The 24,069-nt window shown below is 46.1% G+C and overlaps 1 protein-coding gene across 8 annotated transcripts in view; it reads left to right on the top strand.

Annotated features, from left to right (window-relative positions):
* The window catches only part of Sipa1l1 (signal induced proliferation associated 1 like 1), a 258,641-nt gene that overhangs the window by 220,631 nt on the left and 13,941 nt on the right, over positions 1-24,069 (top strand). For all 8 annotated transcript variants that reach the window (XM_052185511.1, XM_052185514.1, XM_052185506.1 and 5 more), the window contains 6 exons: positions 1,573-1,719; positions 5,086-5,210; positions 6,969-7,087; positions 8,666-9,108; positions 18,574-18,813; positions 19,205-19,370. In XM_052185511.1, coding sequence (XP_052041471.1) covers positions 1,573-1,719; positions 5,086-5,210; positions 6,969-7,087; positions 8,666-9,108; positions 18,574-18,813; positions 19,205-19,370 — 1,240 coding nt within the window. The remainder of the gene's footprint in view (positions 1-1,572; positions 1,720-5,085; positions 5,211-6,968; positions 7,088-8,665; positions 9,109-18,573; positions 18,814-19,204; positions 19,371-24,069) is intronic.

Genomic DNA, 24,069 nt, shown 5'->3' with positions numbered 1-24,069 from the left:
TTTCATTGTCTGAAATGGTCGTCTTCTGCTACATATGTAGGTGGAGCTATGTGTCCCTCCATGTGTACTCTTTGGTTGGTGGTTTAGTCCCTGGGAGCTCTGGGGATACTGGAGCCCATATTTTCAAGACCAGTCAGTACCTACGGTGCCAGGACACATTTTGTGTGTAGTCTACTAATATGCAACATTAGGACATACTCTGAAAGATAGAAAAAAGGAAGCGTAGTTTCAATATGCTTAGATTGATAGAACAAATAGAGGAAGGGACTGGTTTCAAAACGCAGGGAGAAAAGCTGTCAGATTTGAAGAGGCTTGATTTGAATTGCTGAGGAGAGGATTAAGGAGCCATGTTGAGGAGGTAGTCAGAGAGAACTCTGATGTGCCTCATAGACTGGTACAGAGCTAGACTCTGAGCAGCTCTGCTCACCCTCTCCCCACTAGGAAAGCTGCTTGGAATGGCTCCTGAGCCTTCTGCCACCTCTGAGCCAAGCCCCTCCCTCTGGAGGCTCACTGGAGGAATGGCATTAGTCCAACCAGCCAGGGTCTGGCCCAGGCTCTCCACTCAGCTTGGAACTGAAGATGGCTTCACGTTAGAAGTCTGTTGACCATGCCAAATCCATACAGACTGTCAATTAATGGAAGGAATCTTTTCCTTCTCTGTGGACAGCAGCCCATAGAAAATGCAGTAGCCTTGGCCAAGAAACCTGGCCTGTTGCAGCTTAGGATGAATGACTTAGAACCCATCTCCTCTGCTATCACATGGAAGCAGCCTGCCCTGTGGGAGTCCAGGCATCTGTAGGCATTCACTTTTGAAATAAAGTTGCTTTGATATTAAGTCTGCTCAAGTTGTCAACACTGGGGCTGCCTGCCCCATTGCCTACTAGAATAGAGAGGGTCAGGGGAGAATTGTGTCTGTCCTGCCCAAAGAACTCCAGCTTCTGCCCTGATAGTCAGTCGAGCAATCTGCTGAGGCCAAGGCACAGCACATCTCTTCTGAGAAGTGATTTAAATGTATTATTTTAATTAAATCCAACAAGTGCAATTCTAGAAAATTCTAAGTGTGTTTTTAGTGTGGTACTACTATCAACCAAAATTATAAAAACGAATTGTCAGAGCCTCAATATTACAAACTGAGTAATGAGATAGAAAAACAGAGAAGTGCTTGGGGACTGTACTCTTACAGTGGCTGTGAGGTGGGGTAGGGATGGGGTGGGGGAGAGAAACTGGAATCAACTGGTTAAAGTCACTGGCATCCCCTCTGCCCGGCCAGCCTGGAGACTGCACAGCCTGGAGACTGATTGAATCCTGGAAGCCTTTTTGGGAGCATGTATGTTTTCTAGGTCTTTTTTTTACTCCTGTAATTTTTGAGGGGTTCCACCCTCTTGGGGACAATTTTCCAGCTGTTCCCTTAGGGGCATTTTAGGGGAGGTTTCTCTTGTGGGCTTCCAGCTGATGTCACTTCCACTGTCTTCGTGGGGCCTCTGCTTTTGTGGGGTTTATATGATATCTTCTGCTGTGCCTTGGGGTTTTTCTCCAAGTTGTTGACTTCCTGTCTTCACTTCATACTTGCAGGTTGTCTCCTGGTTCGGACATCTATGTGACAGTCTCATCTATGGCTTTGGCGAGATCCCAGTGCCGTAACTCCCCCAGCAACTTATCTTCATCCAGTGAGACTGGCTCTGGGGGTGGCACTTACAGACAGAAATCCATGCCCGAAGGGTAGGTATGAGAGGAGACCATCATCAGTGTCCTGTGTTCAGACACGGAAAGTGAAACCCATTCAGACAAGCTGTGCAGAACTGCATAGAACCAGCAGAGAAGATATGGCTAGTCCTCCAACTAGAAGCCTGTCCCTGCATCTAGGTCAAACCACTGAAGACCATGGTCAGTCTTGAACCTGTGTGGCAGTAAAGTTAGATAGCATCCGTTCCTCTGTCACACGGACCATTCAGTGCCACCAGAAGGATTTTGCCACGTATTTCCTCCAAAGTGAACTCAGCACAGCGCTCCTTGCAATGAAGGTCATATTGATGCTGATATAGAGAAAATGATAACCATGCCCAAAGCTTAAAATTGTCTTGTAAGAGGCCTGTGTTTTATTTATTTGTTTTCTGTCATTAGATTTTTTTGAGACAGAGTTTCTCTGTGTGGCCCCTGCTGTCCTGGAATTCTCTCTGTAGACCAGGCTGGCCTTGATCCTCCTGCCTCCGCTCCTAGGCACTAGAATTAAAGGCATGGGCCACCATTACCCAGCAGATTTTTGGTTTTATTTTTAATCCTCATTAACACTAAATTCCCAGAAGTAACTGCGTCTGACAAAACTTACACAGACTGGCTGTGACTCTTGCCTAGCTTGCACAAGGCCCTAGGTTTTGTCTGTGGTACCACTAGAAAACAGAACAAAACGTTCGAAGTACAAAGGAGGGGAAATGAACCAAGTTTAAAGGCCACTGAAGGCTGAGGGTGCTGTAGTGTCTGAGGCATAGAAGTAATGGGCTTGGAAGCCCAGCATGCCACACACAAGCTGCCTTTGCTCAGAATGAGAAAAACAAGCTGTGGGTGCTGCTGGCCCTGAGAAAGAACTTGAACCATTCAAAAACCAAATGGTTCTATTCCACATTTTTCTAAGTATGATGTCTAACATACAGGCATGGGATATGATGGAATATGATTACTTTTCTGAGAATTTACCATGCAAGCAATTCATTAGCAAACTACTCATAATGTCCCCATGGTGTATATTTATTTGTTTATGATGGTCAGTATTTCTGTTGGGTCTTTTTAAAAGATTTATTTATTTATATGTGCATGAGTGTGTTGCTCACATATATGTATATACACCGTGTGTGTGCTTGTTACCCTTGGAGATGAAGAGGGTATGGGGTCCCCTGGAACTGCAGTTATGAATGGTTGTGAGCCACCATATAGGTCCCGGGTATCAAACTCACTATTGAGTATGATTTTGCTCTGTGTGTGTGTATATGTGTGTGTGTGTGTGTGTGTGTGTGTGTGTGTGTGTGTGTGTGTGTGTGGAGGGGGAGTTGCTACGTGTTTATGTCAACAGAAGGTAGGTGATAAAACCATTCCACAGTGCTCCTCCTCCACACTGTTGTCTCCGTTAATAGCCTGTCTGAAGGGCACACACATCTTACGTAATTGCTTCGGTGACACTAGAAAATAATTTTAGCTTTTCTTCATTGGTCCCTGAGGAAAGATTGTGAGTCACTTATTTTATACCATAAACCCAAATACCATTCTTATTTTAATTAGTTTATATGGTATGACTTGCCTTCCAAAATGAAGTAGTCAGCATCCCTCCATCATTAGTATAGCACTAAAATGTAAAGGAGTGAACAACAACAAAAAATATTTTCCTGTGTGAAATTATTTCTCTAATTTCTGTTGCTCTAAGTGTCTATTAACAAAGCAAGTGGAGACATTAGTATGGTTGATGAAAGAACTCTGAGGCCCAGGCCTGAGTGCTCTCATTTGTTAACAAGGCACTGATTATTTCCATGGGCATGCAGTGGCTAACCCTGTACCTGAGGTGATATTGGGGTGTCTGTGATCTTTAGTGAGCACAGGACACCACACAATATCTTTTGTACCTGGGGATGATCTTTTAAAAATGCTGCTGCGAATGCAGTGCTGCCCCTGTACACCGAAGCCACGTCAGCGGTGTTAGCTTGCATTGTTTTGTGTTGTTGTTGTTGTTGTTGTTTGGTTTTGCAAGATTCGGTTTCTGTGTTGGCTTCAAACTCAGGGATCTTCCTGTCTCTGTCTTCCAAGTGCTAGGATAAAATACATGCACCACTATACTTGTCCTGCCAAAGCTGTTTTTATGCACATCTGTGAGGCAAGAGGTGGTTTGACTCAGGCTATGGTGTGTCCACTGTTGCCCATGAGTGAATGAAGTTCGATCCTGAAGTTTTCCTTCCCAGTAAAAGCAGCTGTGTCCAAGTCGATGTTGAAGTGTTTGTGCTCTGCTGGGCACCTGTTAGTGTGGGGCATGCATGATGTCATAGCAAAATCCAGATTACGGTGGTTCTCCGTGGACAGTGGGTCATGTTGGTGCCCCTTTTCTCCCTCAGGGGGCCTTACGTCTGCACTTGTGTGACATGAGCTTGTTCATTCCTTGGTCCTAGGACATTGAAACTATCCTATTTAGCTGGGAGGTAAAACTGAGGCAGGACTTGGAGGCAGTGTTCAGTTCTGCTGGGTCACCAGTTCCAATTCAGCGTCATGTTTCCCCACTCCGGGGCCTGCTCTTCCCAGGATAGCTCTTACAGGTTCTGGCCATGTGTCAGTCATCACAGCTAAGGCACAGACACAGTTGATAGAGAATTAATTGAAGCCTGTGTTTCCTAAGTTCTTTAGAAATTCATTAGTTAGTAACCATGAGAAATGTGATCCATTTCCAAATAAACACTTGAATTCTACACTCTGGCCCTTTCTGGTCTCAGAATCCATATTGCTGATGCTTATGTAGACTAGATTTCATATGATTTAGTTAAACAAATGTTAACTTTTTTCAAGGGGAAAATCAGACTGGATCAGTAGACATTTACTATTTTACAAGACAGCTTACCTTCTTCTGAGTTGCCCTTCCCAACAGTTATTTCAAATTCATACAAGTAGAAAGTGCCTTGCACATAATATAAACAAAACAGTACTTGTCATTTTTCAGACCACAGAATACAGTGCTCAGAAAGTGAATGATTCCAGAGTAACTTAATGATTTAGTACATCACTGAATTAAGAGGAACAGCCCCCACTCCCAAGATGTACTGTTTAGAAAATGTCTATGAGTGACTTAAAGTGGGCTGATGGTAAATGACAGGCTAAACTTGACTATGTGGGCTGGTAAACTTGGCTTTCTTACTTTTTGTGCCTTCTGCTGGCAAGCCCTGTGCCCTAGTTAACACTTGATTTTAATAATAAGCGTGCCTTCCTGAGTAGATATGTATCTGCATGCACAGACGTGCAAGCAGAAACTGGTAATACCCGTCATCAGAACCAGGCCTCTCGTCACCTTGTGGGTGAAGATTCTGATGAGTCTTGTTTTGTTTGGGGGAACCACCACAGGTTTGGGGTGAGCCGAAGATCCCCAGCTTCCATCGACAGGCAGAACACCCAGTCGGATATTGGTGGCAGTGGAAAATCCACACCCAGCTGGCAGAGAAGTGAGGACAGCCTTGCCGACCAGATGGGTGAGTGAGTGATTTGTATGAAAGTGCTGTCAGAGCAAGGTGACCTCTTGTTATCATCAAAGCACAGGTTTATAAGGACAGCTCCAGTTAGCAAGTGCGTGAGAATTAATCTCTGCTAGACTGTGTGCATATGAAAGCATCAGACCAGGGCTTCTCAGTGACTCTGACCTTCAGTCAGAATGACCCAGGGATTATGTTTGAAGACCAATCTGATGAGTTCTTATATCCTAAGTACCTTTCTCCCTGCTTGCTGGGTTTGTTTGTTTGGTTGGTCTTACCTTGTGTCTGGAAAGTTTAGTATTCTTAATATTGAATTTTAAGGGAAAATAAATCACTGCACAAAGTGAGAAGAGATTGAAGTTTTGTTTGGTCACATTTGTAGCTTGTTAGACACTCTGTCCTGCCTGATAGATACTTTTAAAAATTCCTTCCCCTCCACTCTTAGGCTATCAGCTAAGAAAATGTCTTAAGGCAACAGCAAGCACTCAGGGGCCCTCCCTCAGCCATGTTTTTGTTGCATAGCCCTCTGAGGATGTGGAGGAGAAATCCATCCACCTCCAGTGACACCACAAGCCTTGCTCATCACAAGGGAATTTTTGCCATTCAGAAACTAAACTTTAACAAGACATCAGAGGTTTGATGTCAGCACAGTTGATTTGCTTATGAACTGTCAGGTTGGGCTCTCCACCCTCTTACCCTGCACCTCAATCTTATAATCCTTTTCTCTTTTTCCTGCAAATATTATCATCAATATGGAATACACATTTCATGCTGTAGGTTGATGCTTCTGTTCTGTGTGAGTGAGTGACTGTCCCCAGATAAATGTATGGAAGTTGAGGAAGAGAAAAGTGATTCCTAGGTCCTGAAGGCATGCTTCGTTACAGTCACTTCACCCCATGTGCCTTGCCACTGAAGCCATCTCTCACCCCAGTCTTCTCCCACCTATCCCCTACTCAAAGCCTGGGAGTATTCTGTCTGCCTCCCTGCTCTGGCAGAATGTCTGTGTCCCATGCTTTGGTACTGTTGGACGGTAGCATCACATCTGCAGCATTAACTAAGCTGCTGTGGATCCTTGTGTTTCTACCTTACTGCCACAATGGTGGCGAGCCACGCTCCAGAAGCAGGCTGCCTGGTCCTCTGCAGGTCAGGAAGGGTGTTGGAGAAGTCCATAATTCCTTCTGTTAGCTCTAGGCTAGTCAGAGCGAACACACTACCTCTTGTTTGGGGGACCTCATCTTGAATGCCAATATGGTGCTTGAATAGTAGAAGCAGTCATTTGAAATAAACTAGCTGCTGTGTGTCTGTTATGTCGTGCTCAGCTTACAGTTATAGAGGACCTCGGGGATGCAATTCTTTTGTCCTCGAGCACCATGAATTTACAGGTAAAATGTTCCTCAGGTGTCATGGTAAGTAATGTGTGATTTCATCCATGCCTGTCTAAGGAATGGACACTGAGCTAGATTAGCCTCACTGCAGTGAATGATTCTTGAGTCTAACTCATGCATTCTGAACTTCCCTGAAAGGCAACAGTTGGTTCCAAACTTTGACTGCATTGTTTGGGGCCTTCGGTAGCACCTGGGAATGCTAATGTATATGATGTGATATGTCACTAGCCTCAAGCTTTATCCATCAGCCACCTAGTTTCTGACATGCTGTCTTCTGTGTAGACTCCTAACAAGTGTGCTGCTGATGCCCAGTGATCTTAGAGCTGTGTGTGCCTGTTTATGCCTGCACATAACGCCCTGTGCTGTGTTCCAGAGCCTACATGCCATCTCCCAGCAGTATCTAAGGTACTGCCTGCTTTCCGAGAGAGCCCCAGTGGGAGACTGATGCGGCAGGATCCAGTGGTTCACTTGTCTCCAAACAAACAAGGCCATGTAAGTTCATCATAAGCCTAACAAAATAAATGATCCCCAGCAATGTACTATAATCCTGTAATGCAAAAATGGGGCCCACCCTCCGCCCCCACTCTGTGGCAACAGACAAGGCACCCTACACTTTGGCCAGGTCAAGTATGTTACTTAAGTAATTTTGACTATCTCTTCTTACTTTCTAGCTACTAGAAATTTTCAAGTTATATTTCTGTTTACTCTCTCTCATTCAGCATTCATTTAAGACTCAGAGACTGCCTATGGCTGCAGTCCCAAGATGGCAGCTCAGGCACAGAGCTGGAGGAGCTCTGCCCCATGCCCAGGCATGGTTAGCCCAGCACTCAGATGGCAGGGGGAATGTGCAACTGGGGCAGCATCCTGAGACCGTGTCTTAAAAAATAGTTAAATAAAACAGTACTTGTTACCAAGATAAATTAGAGCTCCATTAATGAAGCGATGGAGTTGGTGCCTATTTAAAGTGTGGGTTTCACGTGGAGGAAAACAGCTGTCTTCCCTCCCTGGTCTTGGCCAGTAAAGGACTCCGCTCCTTTCTCCGCCCACAGATGCACACACAGCTTTCTCCTCATCTCTTGCCTCCAGCAAGTAGCTAGACATCCTGTCTTAAGTATCACCTTACAGACTGAGGCTGTATCTCCTTGCAAAGCATTTGTTCAGTATGTGTAAGGCCCTGAGTTCAGCTTGCAGACCATCTGTGTCCCAGAATTCTGTTCAGATTCCTTTTTAAAAAGCTGTTTCTTTGGCGAATTTTATAACCCCCCTCCCACATACACACACACCTTTACTGAGTTGTCTCTTACATACCATAAAATTTACGCACTTAATTGTATGATTTAGTGGTCTTTAATGTATTCAGAGAGGCTCAGGATGGCTCATCAGGTAAAGGCACTTGCCACCAAGCCTGATGACCTGGGTTCAATCCCCAGAACCCAGATAATGGAAGGAGAGAGCCCACCCCATCAGTTTGTCTTCTGACCTACACATATCACTGAGGTATATGTAATGCTCATACAAATAAATAAATAAATAAATAAATAAATAAATAAATAAATGTAATTCATAATCATATACACATACCTGACGAGTTGTACAGTCCATGCTATGATCAATCTCAGAGCATTTCATTATCCTGAAAGCCTGTATCCTTTAGTCGTCACCTCCAGTGTTCTGTCCCTTCCAAGACCCAGGGAGTCACTACTCTACTCTGCCTGTGGGTATTGCTATTGCACATGAATAGAAGTCGTGAAGTACAGCTTTCTGTGTCGTAACTTCTTTGATTTAAAATTCTTATCCAAGTTGATGCTGCACCCACAGTTCATTCCTTTTTATGACTGAATAGTATTCCACTGATGGATGGAAAGATGTATCTCTATTTTTAATCTATTAGTGAGTCACTGGGCTATTATGATTAACACTGCTATAAACACTCATACATCTTTTTTATGACTATACTTTGACTGTTAGGAGAGCTCTGTAGTTAGACCCATGGCAGAGTGCCACTGCCGTGATTCTTTCTTGGTGTTGATGGTGTGACCGCTGCACATGTAACCCTTGCTCCCGTTGCAGTCTGACAGCCACTACTCCAGCCACTCCAGCAGCAACACGCTCTCCAGCAATGCCTCAAGCGCCCACAGTGACGAGAAATGGTACGACGGGGACCGCACGGAGTCTGACCTCAACAGCTATAACTACCTGCAGGGCACATCTGCAGACAGCGGCATCGACACTGCCTCCTATGGCCTCAGCCACGGCAGCACGGCCTCCCTGGGGGCCTCCACGTCCTCACCTCGTTCAGGGCCAGGCAAAGAGAAGGTGGCACCCCTGTGGCACAGCTCCAGTGAAGTCCTCTCCCTGGCAGATCGGCCCTTAGAGACTGAGGGCCATGGCATGGACAGGAAGGCAGAGTCCTCCCTGAGCCTGGACATCCATTGCAAGAGCCAGGGCGGTGCAAGCCCACTGACAAGGGAGAACAGCACCTTCAGCATAAATGATGCTGCATCTCACACCAGGTAAGCGCTCTGAGTGTCTGCCTGCCCTCGGGGTTCCCCACCTCCCCACTTCAGTGTGCGATGATGTTCTTCGGGGCTCCAATTTTGTGTGTATTTATTTTATGCCATTTATTTCTAAGCAAAATACTTTAGTAATCTTACTGCATTATTTCAAATTGGGAAAAACTTTTGCAGATATATTCATTGTAAAGTACTTTTTTAATTTTCCTATCTGAATTCTAGAATTAGTTTTCTAATTCTGATTTTCAGCACTGCTATATAACAAATACAGAGCGCTACAGTCTTTGGAAGACACTTGACACTCTTGACTATAGATTTTAAGCAGAGTAGTCTTCCTCAGCTTGGCAGCTTTTCCTTAGTGCCCAGCACATTGTTGCCCAGCCTCACGCCTGGCCCGTCGCTTACCCAGGTTTCCATTCCTGGCTCCAGGCAGTGACATGCTGATGGTGGGGATGCCGGCCATCAGAAAGCATAGCTGAGATCCGACCTGCCCCTTCCACATGAGGAACCACACCTTCTCCAGAGTCCACAGGCACACACCACTAACAAGATAAATACTGCTTTTCATTTCCTTAAATCCAAAGTGTGCTAGGACTCCCTGACTTGGCAAGGAAGTGGTTGGTTTCTGCTCTAACCATCTGCATCTCAGGTCGCTTCCCCTTTTGCCTTGCACTCACTGTTAGCAGCTGCTGGTCAATGTGTAGCTGTCTAACCTGACTGCCCCACAGAAAAGTGGCAGAGAAGACCAATTCAGTTTTTGTTTCCCCAACAAGAAGTCATGTATATAATCTGCTAGTAAACCGCATGCAGATCGCCTGCTGCGAAGAGACATTGCCCTTTATTGTACGTAGCCAGTCAGTTAAGCGCTCAGCCTTCTGGTGTGTGTCTGTCTGTGCAGAGTAGGTTCTGAGTGTCTCTTTCCATGGTCGGAGCTGTGTGCATTGGACGCACTTCACAGGCTGTGCTTCGTCTGTCTGTCATCGCTACATCACAGCTTGTTGTTTTAAGATTGTATTTTAGATGCACTTCTCCCTTCTCTGTTCTGCATGACCTTGAGAAAGTGGCCTCAGAATCTTGAATACCCAGAATCCTGTTGTCCTACAGTTTAGGAGTTAGAGTATTTGGTTCAATTGGGGTAAGGGATGTGCTTAGAAAAGTAAATCAGGAAGGGGGACCCCAAATGCTGTTAGCAGTACAGAGTGTATGACATTCTCAACCGACTGGCTGCCTCTGGTGTGACCCTCCATCACATTCGATTCAGCATGTGTCAGAACGGACCAGTTTCTACAAACCTAGATTCCGTTTCTTTGATTTTAGTTGCTCATTTTAGAAGGGGCCCTTTTCCTAATAACAGTAGTTCACCTGAGATAGATCCTAGGTCTAGCCTGAGGCAGCAGAAGAGAGTTAGGAGGGATTGTCTAGAATGGTGTAACCACAGAGCAAGATCAGAAAGAGCTGGACCCTGATGCCAACACATGAAATCCGGAGGCTGTGCTGCTGATGGGTCCCAGGGTCTGCGCCCACCCCAGCCACTCCCCGACTCCAGCCCACCCTCACCCTCAAAGCCACCCCTAGCCCCTACTGGAATCAGGCACCTGGGTTTCCATTGTCCAGATGTGCTGACCAGGGCCTCAGAAAGGATTATCTACATTTTCTGCTTCAGCTGGGCTGTGTGGAATCATTGAAGTCATTGCTTAGGAGTACTGTGCTGTCGGAAGTCAGGCTCAGTAGAGAGGAGCGTGGTGTCTCAGGAGGGCGGCAGGCCCCACCCGCTGGAGCTTGAGTCACACCGGTTCCTAGACGCCAGTAAAGAGGTGCTTTGTGACTTAGGCCTGTTGGCTTTGGCAGAGCGAGCTGGATAATCAAAGCTGAGCAACCTCCCCTTTCTGGAGGAAGAGGACTCAGCCACCAAATGTGCATTTCTCGGGAAGCTGAAACCACAGCAAATTAGAGTGTGTGTGTCCTCAGAAGACAGGAACAGCAATTAATGTGGCGATCTCTTGACAGTGCATAAAAGAGCTTGTACCTGGGACATGGTGACAAAATTTAAATTATAGTGATTAAGTTTCCCTGCATATTTCTGGCTAGGTTGGGCCTTCCCCTCTGTCCTCCAGTCTCCCTGTTGATGACTGCGCAGGTTTTTTTTGTGGCATCCCTTGAGAATTGCATTAACACAGGTTGGTAATTACATAGGGATGTTATATTTAAATGTCATTAAAAGAAGTCATTACTACAGATAACTTGCTGTGGAGGGTAGAGAATTTGCACCCTAGACTTTAATTTTTATTCTTTTTATAATTGTTCTTTCCTGTTTATATCTTAAAATGAGTCACACAAAACAAAAAAGATTTATGACAAGCAGGGAGAAATGAAGGTAACATTAAGCTTAATATATTCATGTAAACTTTTAATCCTTTTTTGGAGGGTAGCATATTGAGACAAGGTTTCTCTGTTTAGCACTGGCTGTCCTGGAACTTGCTTTTGTAGACCAGGCTATCCACAAGCTCACAGAGATATGCCTGCCTCTACTACCCTTGTCACTGACAAATGCCGTGCACACGGCTCACTGGGGGAAGGCTTATTTTGGTTCATGGTTTCAGTCTAAGATGTGCTGGGTCCATGGCTGGGGTCCAGGATAAAGACAGGACACAACATGGTAGTAACAGGAGTGATTGGCAGAGCTTGCCCCGTGTCCTGGTGGCCTAGAAACAGGGAGGAGCAGCAAAAGCATGCCCTCCGAAACCTGTTTTCTCCAGCAGGGCTCCTTACTCCAGTGTTCACCACTCTGCAATGATGCCACTATATTGTAAGTCCTCTAGAGGGTCACTGCTTTATTTGCTCCAAGCCCTTTTGGTCTAGTCATCTCTTGGTCACTTGGAGCCAAGCATTTAGGCAGCGGATCTTAACCTGTGGGTCACAACCACTTTGGAAAACCATTATCTCCAAAAATATTTGCATTACAATCTATAACAATAGCAAAACTATAGTTATAAAGTAACAAAAATGAAAATAACTTTATGATTGGGGTCACCACAACATTAGGAACTGTATTAAAAGATCACAGCATTAGGAAGGCTGAGAAGCACTGCCTTTAGCACCGCAGCCTTTGTGAGAGAGTGCGCATACTGAACTAGCGGTCAACCTGGCACGCTTCAGGACCTAGCCCTCCTCAGCCACTCTTGTTAGACAGCTTCCTGCTTGCCTCAACACTCCCATTAGCTTCCTAAGGGCCCCAAGGCCTCTAGCCTCATACTTTTATTGTCTCCTTATAGAGACCGACTTCCCACCTAGCACACTTACCCTCAGCTTTATCCTCTCCGGTGTCATCATGTGGATCCTGATGGACAAACAGGGAACGCCTAATCCTAATGCTCCACTCCCAAGATAATTCCGAAGTCACATAATTCTCGGCTCATGACACTTCCACGCTCCATTTCAGGCTCCCTGAGTCACTCTGCTTTCCTGTTTTAAGTTTTAGTACTTAAGTGTGTTAGTACTTAAGACTTCGTGTGTATAGCATGAGCTTTTGAAAATTATTTCTATATATAAGTTTTGGGAAAAGTCTTTAAAATGTAACAGGGAAGAAGTTGGTCATTCAAGACCAAGAAAACTGCGTATCTGTAATACAGCTCAGTTTTGTGAATGGGCCTCTACCTCATAAGCTAATGAGTTCTTCCTGCCAGAGAAGCTGTTCCTGGGAGTAGAGAATGGGCTTACATTAGCTTGGGTGGCCAAGGCCTGCCGGGCTGTCTCTGTGTGTCTGTTTTACATCTGCTTGGGTTTAAATTTTGCCTTCAGATTCTGAGCCTCTTTCCTGCTTTGTTTAGAAAACTTGCCACTGTTTTTATAAGGCAGCATTTTTTGCCCTAAATCTTTTCTGGCTGGAATTTTGTCAGTTGTTAACAGTTAGTTGCCTGTCTTTGTTGCCCAACCCACACCCCTAACCTGAGCACTGGGAACTGAACCCAGGGCCTGGCATTTGATAGCCAGATGCTGTACCAGCGCACTGCATGCTTTTACCTTTTGATTCTGTTTTGTTTTTTGTTTTTTGTTTTTTGTTTTTTTTTAATTTGGTTTTTTCGAGACAGGGTTTCCCTGTATAGCCCTGGCTGTCCTGGAGCTCACTCTGTAGACCAGGCTGGCCTCGAACTCAGAAATCCACCTGCCTCTGCCTCCCAGAGTGCTGGGATTACAGGCGTGCGCCACCACCGCCCGGCTTACCTTTTGATTCTGAACAGGGTTTAACTAAGTTGTCCAGCCTGGCCTTGAACTACTGCCACAGCCTCCCAAGTAGCTAAGATCACAAGATCTGATAGTCTTCATTTTTCTCCCTAAGTTAAGAACACTATTTTTCTAAGTATTAGGGACTGATTGAGAATTTGAAGGTGCAAGCCTCTGGAATTCCAGACCCAGACCTTGGGTTGAAAGGCCTGAGCATCTCTGATTCAGCTCCATCAGTAAGTTGCATTTTGTGCAGAGCTCTGAATACAGTAAGCATGAGGAACACATTGTTTTGCTTTTAAGAACAAACTTCAACTAATCTGGATGAAGTGTCTTGTTGAATTTCCTCCAGCATAAAGCAGTGATTACTATTATATCTGGACTTGTAGTGACCATCAGAAGTAGAAAACAGAACTTCTGTGGCTGACATCTGAAGAGCATGTTCAGCAGTGAGCCCTCCCTCCCAGGGGCCTGATGCAGACCTGCCCCACAGGTCCTGCCCTTCAAAGTAGCCTTCCAAAGGCATGACATAGAGCGCGCAGCGCATGCAGACCGTTATATGGCATGCATCCTCTCAGGGTGAGAGGTCGTACATATGCCACAGTGGCCCTGCCGGAGTTCTGCCTGCAACAGTCTTCTTCCATCAGTGTCTGCCGAGGCCCTCCAGCTCCAGCCAGAATACTCTTACTTAAGAGACAAGTGCGCTTGCTCTACTGTCCTGTGTAAGCAGGAAAACAGGTGTTTGGTTTTGTTTTTGTTTTTTTACTTCTAAGGTTAAGGAAAAATCTGGTTGATTGTTCTTCCTTAACCTAACTTGGGTATAAGTCAGTGACTATATGAGAGAAAGGAAAAGGTGTTTTATTCACCCTTTACCCCAGGCAGATCAAGCAAGAGACTCAAGAACAAGGATTTGAGCATGTCGTCATTGTCATGTCTCTGCCACCATCCACCGTCTGTGTCTCTCTGGGGCCCGTGACCAGTCACTCTGGGCCCATCTCTTACCTGTCATCTCATGATACTGGCTCTGCTGAGAATAAAAAGGGTTACCAAGTGCATTATCCTGGAAATGTACCCAAGACAAGAGCGTGCGTGTTGTGTCTTTGCTTACGATTCCTCGTCACTGTGAGCAGGTGTTTTCTTTCCATTTACAGGCCTGGGGTTCACCCCTCCCGGGTTTCACAGGTGGGGCCTTCTTTCAAACCTAATCATACCTTTTTGCTACATTGATTCCTTCCTTCCTTCCTTCCTTCCTTCCTTCCTTCCTTCCTTCCTTCCTTGCTTCCTTCCTTCCTTCCTTCCTTCCGTTTTGTTTTTTATAGTACCAAGCTTAAACAGGACACTCTCTCTGCTATGCCCATTAGATGGTTATGTTCACCAGATGTTGTAGTTCACGCCTTTAATCCCAAGGGGAAGCAGACAGATCTCTATGTGTGAATCCAGTCTGGCCTGCAGGGAGAGTTCCAGAACATCCAGGAACTCGGAGAAACCATATCTCAAAAAACAAACAAAAAAATGGTCATGTTCACAGACATCTTGTTGGCTCCTTATTTACATAGTTAGGTGTTGCAGGTTAACTCGTCTTGTGTCCACAGTGACCTGTGAGGCCAGTTCTGCACCCCAGCTACCCACTCGTTCCCTAGGCTGAATTTGCATGCTTTCTGCTTACCAGAAACTTGCTTCTTGGGAAGGAGCAGCTTTCTAGGCTTACTCTGTTTCTGCCAACTCAGCCCCCAGACCTCACTTGCTTACCCTCTCCCCAATGCTTTATCATTAGTGTCTCAAGTCATGGAACTGATGGTAGAGAATTGGCCCGTGTTGAGCACAGTGGGAGGAGTCCTGCTTCATCATTTATCCCTCATTTTCTGCCACCCAGAGACTTGTTATTTCCACAACCTATCCCAGGAAACCCTATCAACTGCCCCCTCTTTGGTCAGAGGCCAACATCCAGCCTTTGCTCAGATTTGTCACAACCATGTGGCAGGTGACTAATTGCTGCCTTTCCCTCTCTGAAAACACTGTCCTTCACAGGGTAGGGCCAAACCCTAAGTCCTCGTGCCATGTTCAGATAGTGGATGGATGCAGGCAACCCTTCCATCAGACAGCTGCTACCACACAGCAAAGAATGGTCTCTGGGGAGACAGACATTGAGAAGTGCATCCCCGCCCCAGGGCACAGGAGTGCTGCCTGCAAACTCGGCTGATGGCATCTGTGCTCTCCCTCCCTCCCTGTTGGTTCCTCTCTGCAAGCAGCACACACCTTAGAAGTGTTTCTTCTGCAGGTGCTCAGCCCCTCCTGTAAAGGCATGTGTGAAGTGGCTCCTTTGTCTGCAACTTCAAGCCCTGAATCCAGATGTGAAATCTGTCAGGTTAAGCTGACCCAGGTTCTGGCCACCCTGTTAACCCTTTTATCTTTATGTGTAGTGATACATGTGTGTCCTGTCTTTCTTCCTAAAGACTCCAAAGCTGTCTTGTTTTTCAGGAAAAGGGAATCATCCTAGAGTGTAGATGAACACTGGTCACTGAGGCCAGGGACTGCCTGACTTCATTCTCAGTGGTCAGGCTCCGCTGTGCTCACAGTAAAATTGGCTTTCCACAGAGTAGAAAAGGAACTGATAATTGCTCTTGTCACCCCAGTGGATCTGCTTCTCTTTCTTTTTGATTCATATTATTGGCTCATTACCTTACACCATTCTTAGGAAGAGATTTGAGGCACTGTGGATAAACAGAATCACAGCATATTGAATTAACAAGAGTTACAGGATAATGAAAACAGCTCAGCTGTCTGGTTCCCCTTAAGCACCGATCTGCCAACTTGTCATTGACTGTAGTATAATTAAACTATCAGAGTCTCTTGGTGAAGTGTGTGGCTGTACCACCTTAAGTTGGTCATAGGCCACAGGGAGTGAGGGTCAAGGAGCGCCACCCAGAGCCTGGGCTGGAGTTATACAGGAAAGGAAGAGACAGACCATTTTGGAAAGTGCTCAGGTAGCAGTTTTTAGTTCTAGAAAATAGGAGAATTCTTTTAAAATGTTTCAAAACACAGGTTTCGTTGACTCAAGAAAAAATATGAGCTCTCAACTCTCTGTACCATTATCATCTCCTACAGGGACCACAGTTTTGCTTCAGACACATGGTATCCGTGGCTTCAAATACTGGATCTGGGCAGACATGAAGTGGGGATTTGACCAAGTTAGAGTAGTGTGAACAAGTCACCTGGATTCAAGCAATGGTTCTCAAATGAGCTGCCTCCTGCAGCAGAGATTTCTGCCGTATCCGTGGATACTGACTCAGCTCTGGGATTCCAACCCTGAAGTACATGTTATGGATGTGGCCTGGGTGAAACCTCGGCCCTTGCTGTTAGGGGTTGTACACTCTAAGGAGTGAGAGTGAGACAGGCCATTTGTTTCTGTTTGTTCCCAGATATCAGTTCTTAATGTGGCCGTCTGACCTGGGACCGAGGATTAGCCACCATATTCATAGATAGAATGAATGATTTGCTTCAGTGGTCAGCTAAGCAACTATCCTGGTGAGGGTATGCAAGGATGCAGAAGCATTGTTTGCAGATGTAATACCTCCTGTGATAAAATTTAAGCACGACAGAATGATTTGTAAAATAATGAGCTTATTTTCTTTTCTCCTGGCAAATTATTTCTTTTTGACTCAACCTCAGTCTTTTTTAAAGTCCCGGATTTTTGACTAGCTGTGTAATATCAAAGTATTAGAAGGTAAAATGTGTAAGGCAGAAGATTTGTCAAGAGGTAAGGTAGCGTTGCTTTTTTCATCTGTGTCGCCCTTGCAGATGTTGTGAGAGCTTCAGCTACCATCTCTAGCTGGAATAATACTTGGAGGAAAATGTTTATGGTACTAGAGTAAGGCTAGTAATTTTTTATTCTATTTTTCCAAGTTTGGGCCCAGCTTTTCTGAGTTCATTATAAAAATAGAGAAGATGGTTCTTTGTGTTCTGAAGTAATAAGACCACATTCATATTGGAAGCTCTTCAAGTGGATTCTTCCACAATACTGTTCCAGATCTGGTAGCTGATCCTTGAATACTAACAAGATTCCTTCCTGTTGCACAAAATGTTCTTCCATATTGTGGTTCAGAATCTATAGCATTGCTTAGAAATAAAACCCAGCTGGGCAGTGGTGGCGCACGCCTGTAATCCCAGCACTCTGGGAGGCAGAGACAGGCGGATTTCTGAGTTCGAGGCCAGCCTGGTCAACAGAGTGAGTTCCTGGACAGCCAGGGCTACACAGAGAAACCCTGTCACGAGAAAACCAAGTCCAAAAAAACAAAAATAAATAAATAAATAAAACCCAAGCCTGACCAGTGGAGCTTGGTTTCACCAATAGATATTGTCTCAGCCAGTGGCATCTGGGTTTCATTTCTACTGTAACACTTTAAAATACTGTGATAGTTTCACAGTTTCAGAAAAGTTGCCAAGATAAGAGTTCTCGAACACCCCACTCTTGTTCCCTTTGTCACCTCCCATTGTTGAGTGATGCCTTTGTCACAGCTGCACATCACTATAGATACTTTAAGGTCTGTTCAGTCAGTACGACTAGTTTTTGACAAATACAAGTGCCTCCGAGGAATGCAACTATACATCTGTTGTAGGAGTCACCTGAACAGAACTCAGCAGAGCTCATAGTGTGGACATAAACCTTGGGACCTTAGAAGGAAGTATGAGTATCCTGAATGTGGGTAGCTGATATAAGCTTTCTTCCCCAATCTTGAAAAATCTGCCTTTTTCAGGCTTAAAATTTGTCTGATGATGAGCAAGTTTTTGAGTCAGTATGAACGCTGCATGCCACAGGGACACAGATATCAGCGTGCCCTTGGCCTGGGACGTCAAGGAGAGCTGTGTCCCTGACTTGATCTTCCTCTAGTCTTAGTATTGTCATGACCCCCAGATCTGATGGTGGCATACAGGCAGACACCGAGACTTCTACTGCTCTTTGTCCTGTCCCTGGCCCCTCCAAGACTTAAGTGGGTCACTGTGTCTGAAAGTTCCCCTTTTCCTTTTAACTTAACGTGCAGACCAAGCCCTGCCGACCATTTTTCACTTTGAGAGCAGACATTTAAATTACAGGACGAGAATGGGCAGGCCAGCTGGCCATTTTTTTAATCATTTCTTCAAAATTCACTTTCCTGTAACCTGACCCTCACCCCCACCTTGGACAGCACTCCACAGCTGACATGGCATAGACACTATAATCACTGTCTCTGTCCTGCCTCTCCACAGTACCATGAGCTCCCGACACTCCGCCAGCCCAGTGGTGTTCTCCAGTGCCAGAAGTTCACCCAAAGAGGAGCTTCACCCCACCACATCCTCCCAGCTTGCACCGTCCTTTTCTTCCTCTTCCTCATCCTCCTCTGGACCTAGGACTTTCTACCCCCGCCAGGGCGCCACTAGCAAATACCTGATTGGATGGAAAAAGCCAGAAGGAACCATTAACTCCGTGGGATTTATGGATACACGAAAGTAAGAGATCTTCTCCTTCTACTTAGTGGTTGGTTTTCTCTGTGCACAGAAAGAACTGGGTAGTCTTTCATTGTCAGTGATCCTGGGCTGCAATGTTATATATAAACATTATATGTTTATGTGTGTCATATAAAGGGGGCTCTGGGGATTGCTCTGATCTGTTGGAGTCTGCCGCTAGTGCTGGCCAAACAGGGCAGTTTCCTGTGAGAGTGAATTACTCCTCCGCCTTTGTTTTGTGTTGACATTGACTCTGCTTATCTAACAAGCACTGACCTGAATGGACTCTGATGACCTGAATGAATTCTGATGCAAAAAGGAGCCAGACCCTTTGTCTTTCCTCCAGCCCCCAGGAGCCAACCCTGTTGACATCATTTCCACCCTCTCTCCCTAGGCGACATCAGAGTGATGGTAATGAGATAGCCCACACTAGACTTCGAGCCTCAACCAGGGACCTGCGGGCATCCCCAAAGCCAACCTCCAAGTCCACCATTGAGGAGGATCTAAAGAAACTCATTGACCTTGAGAGCCCAACTCCTGAATCCCAGAAGAATTTCAAGGTAGAAAGCAGGCTGTGGGGTAATGGCAGAGAAAAGCTGGGTATGAAGGGATGTTGGACTGAGGGTATTGGGGGACCCTTCCCCCTCAGTGTTGAGGGCTCTATCTCTGCAGCCACATCTCTTTAGAGCCCTGTTAACCTGCCCTTTCCCTGGCTCTCTCTCCTGGTGTGTCCTATTCTGAGTCCACACTGAAGTGGCATCACTTCCAGGACTCTGTAATGACACCCGATCATGGCTCCCTTGTCAGCTAGAACATTCTTCTGTCCGTAACGTCCTTTTCTTTTGGATTTGGTTTTTTCAAGACAGGGTTTCTCTGTGTAGCCCTGTGTGTCCTGGAACTCACTCTGTAGACCAGGCTAGCCTCTTACCCAGAAATCCGCCTGCCTCTGCCTCCCAGGTGCTGGGATTACAGGCGTGCACCACAGTTCAGGGTGACTAGAAAGCTTGTTTCAGAATACCAAGAAAGTGTTGGGAATGAAAGATAGAAAATCCTTCCCACAGCCCAGCCTCCATGGTGGTCAGAGAGCACTGCTCCAGAGCGGAGCCTCCACTGCGCAGCCTCCACAGCGGTCGGAGAGCACTACTCCGGAGTGGAGTGGCCCGTGCTTCTATGCCCCCCAGGCTTTTCTGTATAAATGTGTGTGCTCGCGCACTGCCCACATAAGTGGGGTATACACCCTAAGCTGACAGATCAGCATGTACAGGAATGTCGTGTTCCCTGGGACCATTCTGGAGTTAGGCTGAGAAAGAAATGGCTTATGAACATGATCTATGGGTATGGTCGCTTCTGATTTCTGTCATTTCTGTTTCGGGAGCCAGCACTTAGCAGTTCTGAATCATCATCCAGGGAACAAATAGTTTCCTTAGCAACTGTGAGGAAGATGGTGCTTGAAACTTATCTATCAGAACCCAAGGTGACATATTAAAACGTTGAAGTCCCAGTTTCCATATAAAAATTATTTTAGATGCACTCTTTGAGCTTGGAGGATACTAAAACTTGCCCAGGAAGGAATCTTTACTCTAAATCTTACTTGAACATTTTTTGGCAGGGGCATGGGGAGGGGTGAACTCAGAGCTTCCATTGCTTGGATCTGCTCATGCAGTGGGGATGATTAAAGGCAAATGTCTATCTTCCTGTACTCCAGGCCTTGGCTTCTAAGTCAGGGTGAGCTTTCTCTTGTTGTGACTACTGATAGGAAATGCTATGCAAACCATGCCCCTGCAGGCTCTGGGCACTGCAGCAGAAGACTGGAGCAGCAGTGGCAAAGTGCTGTTTCCCCCTCTGGTTTTGTTGGTTTTGTTTTAGATTAATTCAGCTAAGTAGCCCTGGTGTGTCTCCTGGTAGACTGAGTGATCATGATGGCTTTGTGTGGAAGGGAGGCTAGTGTTGCCTTGGGAAGCTTCCCAGGCCAGTCCTGGCTAAGGGTTTCAGGCCGGCAGCAAGCTTCAAGAAGAGACCTAGGGGAGCCATTTCTGGGCTAGAGCCTTGGGGTCCACTCTCATGCATGATGGGCTTCCTAGCCTGTGAGCTGTAATCCCGCTCTCCTTCCATAGAGCTAGTTAGCCCGTGCTCCGCCTTGAGAGTGCCCGTGGAGCTGCAGCACTCGCCTCACAGGCAGACGGGGTTGCCTTGTCTGCTGCGCCTCCTCTCCGGCTGGGTGGCCCAGAGCAAGGGACTCTGAGTGCTGCTATGTAGGAAAAGCTGCCTTGCTCTGAGTGCTGGTGACTATGTCACTGACAATCAAGGGAGTTGAAAATGGTCAGAACCGGGACTAACATCAGTCTGCAGGACATTGTTGCCCTTATAGGGACAGCATGAGGTGAAGGAGGTCTGCTCACTGCTGGCAGGAGTGCAGATAGGACAAGAAGCCACCTCTGCTGGGCTGTGATACAATTGGAGGATTAAGGGTCTCCAAATGGTTCAATAATTTTAAAATTCAGAAGCCTCCTCCCTTGTATTTTCCAAGTAAAATCACCCAAGAAAGCTCAGTATGTAAAACTAAACTTCTGTGGTGGGTGAGGGAGGTCTCTCCCTAGCAGTGAATTATGTGAGAAACCCTTGGGGCTCCATGGGGCACACATTGAGAACATGCTGCACCTGTCTGTGTGCTCTCTGAAATCCAGGGCTGACAACACCCAGCTGTGAACATCTTTCTCCAGGGCTGGGTAATCTACACAGCAGGCACTTGGTGGGTTTGTTTACCTTTAAGCCTAAGGACTTGAGGTGAGGTATGTGCTGCCAGCTTTTGATAAGACTAGATGCTGTCTTGTCTGAAGGGGCAGAGAGCACCCAGCCAGAGTGCATCCTTCCTCTGCTGCCCTGCTTTCCTGTGGTTCAGGATTCCATGACAGCTACTAAAGCGTGCTGTCCGGAGGCCTGCTGATTGTTCCCAAAGAGGCAAAAAAGGAGTAGGTCTAGTTTTTCTCCTGTAAAGTCCTCAGGCTATAGATGCTCATTGGGAATTTAAAAATCTCTTCTAAAGCCTGGAGTACAGAAAGGGAGGGAGGGAGGGAGGGAGGGAGGGAGGGAGGGAGGGAGGGAGGGAGGGAGGGAGGGAGGGAAGGAAGGAAGGAAGGAAGGAAGGAAGGAAGGAAGGAAGGAAGGAAGGAAGGAAGGAAGGAAGGAGAGATCCAGTGAAGTGTGTTGAACACTGGGAACCGGGTGTGGCAGGCAGGAGCCTTGGTTGATAGTTCTAGAACCTTGGAAACAGAAAAGAGATAGCTTAATTTTAACAAAATAAAACTAGTTAGAAATCTGTTTAATGTCCACTCCTCTCTGTAAACTAGTGAGAGAAATAGCCATTTCCCTCAGACTGATCACAGCAGTGTAATCTTAGACTAGTGTGTATAGTAGACCTTGGATTTGACTCATCATAATTTTGAAAACTATTTTGTGTGTGTGTGTGTGTGTGTGTGTGTGTGTGTGTGTGTGTGGTGTGGTGTGTGATGGGTGTATAGTTTGTGTCTGTGTGTTGAAATTGTATTATGTGTTTACATGACTGTGAGCCTGCCATGGTGCATTGCCACATTGGTTGAGGCTGAGACTCTTATTTATCCCTGGGTGGCATACTCCAACTTAATTGGCCCTCAAGCTTCTGGAGGTTTCTCCTGTCTATGCCTCCCACCTTACCAGAAAAATGTGTCTTAGAGTTCTATTGCTGTGAAGAGACCATGACAGCTCTTATAGAAATAAGCATTTAATTGGGGCTTGCTTACAGTTTTTGAGGTTTAGTACTTTATCATGGCGAGAAGCATGGTGATGCACAGGCAGACAGTGCTGGAGGAGTAGCTGAGAGCTACATCATGATCCACTCGATTATAGAGACTCTGGGCTTAGAAAGGACTTTTGAAACAAACTTCCAAGTCCATCCCCAGTCACATACTTCCTCAAAAAAGGCCTCGCCTCCTAATCCTTTCCAATAGTGCCACTTCCCAATGACCAAACTCAACACTAGGAGCCTATGAGGGCCATTCTTACTTAAATCACCACAAAGTGGTGATTGCAGATACAGGCCACCTCATCCAGCTTGTACCTGGATTCCAGAGACCTAAATTTGGTTTATCAGGCTTTAAGAGAAGTGCAGTGCTGAAGTGATCAGGAGTGCCTGTAACTCCGTTAGTTACATGTTAGTCTTTCTTACCGAGTGCCTGCTTAATAGTGTGCGCAGCCCTAGAGGGTGGGGTGTTGGCTTGATTGGTTGGGTTGTTAAATGGAAATACAGCAGGCCCACTGCACAGATGAACCCAAGTGTCGTCTTTGTTTCTGGGTCTGTGGTTCCAGCCATTCATTCCCTCTTTGCTCTCTCAGATGGTTGTAGAAAGGCTCTTGGGGACTTCCTGCCAGCAGTGCCCATGCTGTCCCTGGGAAGGTGAACAGTGTTCTGCGAGAGACTAATGAGGGATGATTTGATTCAGGGCCTCAGCTGGGCGTGTGAACACTGGGCCTGTTAGTTCTCAGTAAGATGGATTCTCAGGAGCTTGGCTGTTTGCAGAAAAACCAGAGTGAAGCACGTTTATCAGAGATTCATCTCTGGAACTATTTGCCATTTATGTATAAAATCCTTGTCATATGTAAAGCCAGGTCTTTATAATCCCATGCATAGAAAAGCACCTTGAGCCACCGTGGCTAAAGTAGCATGACGGGCATGTCTTTAATCCTAGTATGTGGGGGCAGAAACAGATCAGCCTAAGCTGAAGAGAACTCTGTCTCAACAAAGAAAAACGTCACCTCCATGGGCTGCCAGATGGTGAAAGGACTTGCCCTGCAAGCCTGAGGATGGAGCTCAGTCCCATCTAACAGTGGAGGAAACCAAGGCCGCTGAGTTGCCCTTTGACCTCCACATTTACTGATGGTATATATGGCTACACACATACACCACACAATAAGTAACATTTTAAAAATTATGATTATCTTCAAAATGAATGAAACTTGTCTACCTTGAGAGATAGTATTGAGAGCCACCAGTATGCGTTCATGCTGCTGCTGATTAAGACTTATATTTCTGTGTATCAGTGCTCTGACTGCATGCTTGTCTGCGCAGCACATTCATTCCCAAGCCAGAAAGGGGTGTCAGATACCTTGCAACTGGAGTCACAGATGGTTATGAGCTGCCATGTGGGTGCTGGGAATTGAACTCTGGTCCTCTGCAGGAGTGCCAGTGCATTTAACTGCTGAGCCCTCCCTCAGCCTTAAGTGCCT

This window comes from Apodemus sylvaticus, chromosome 6, assembly GCF_947179515.1.
Source record: "Apodemus sylvaticus chromosome 6, mApoSyl1.1, whole genome shotgun sequence".
NCBI lineage: Eukaryota > Metazoa > Chordata > Mammalia > Rodentia > Muridae > Apodemus > Apodemus sylvaticus.
Note: the sequence above shows the minus strand (reverse complement) of the source record. Positions and strands in the feature narration are given on the sequence as shown.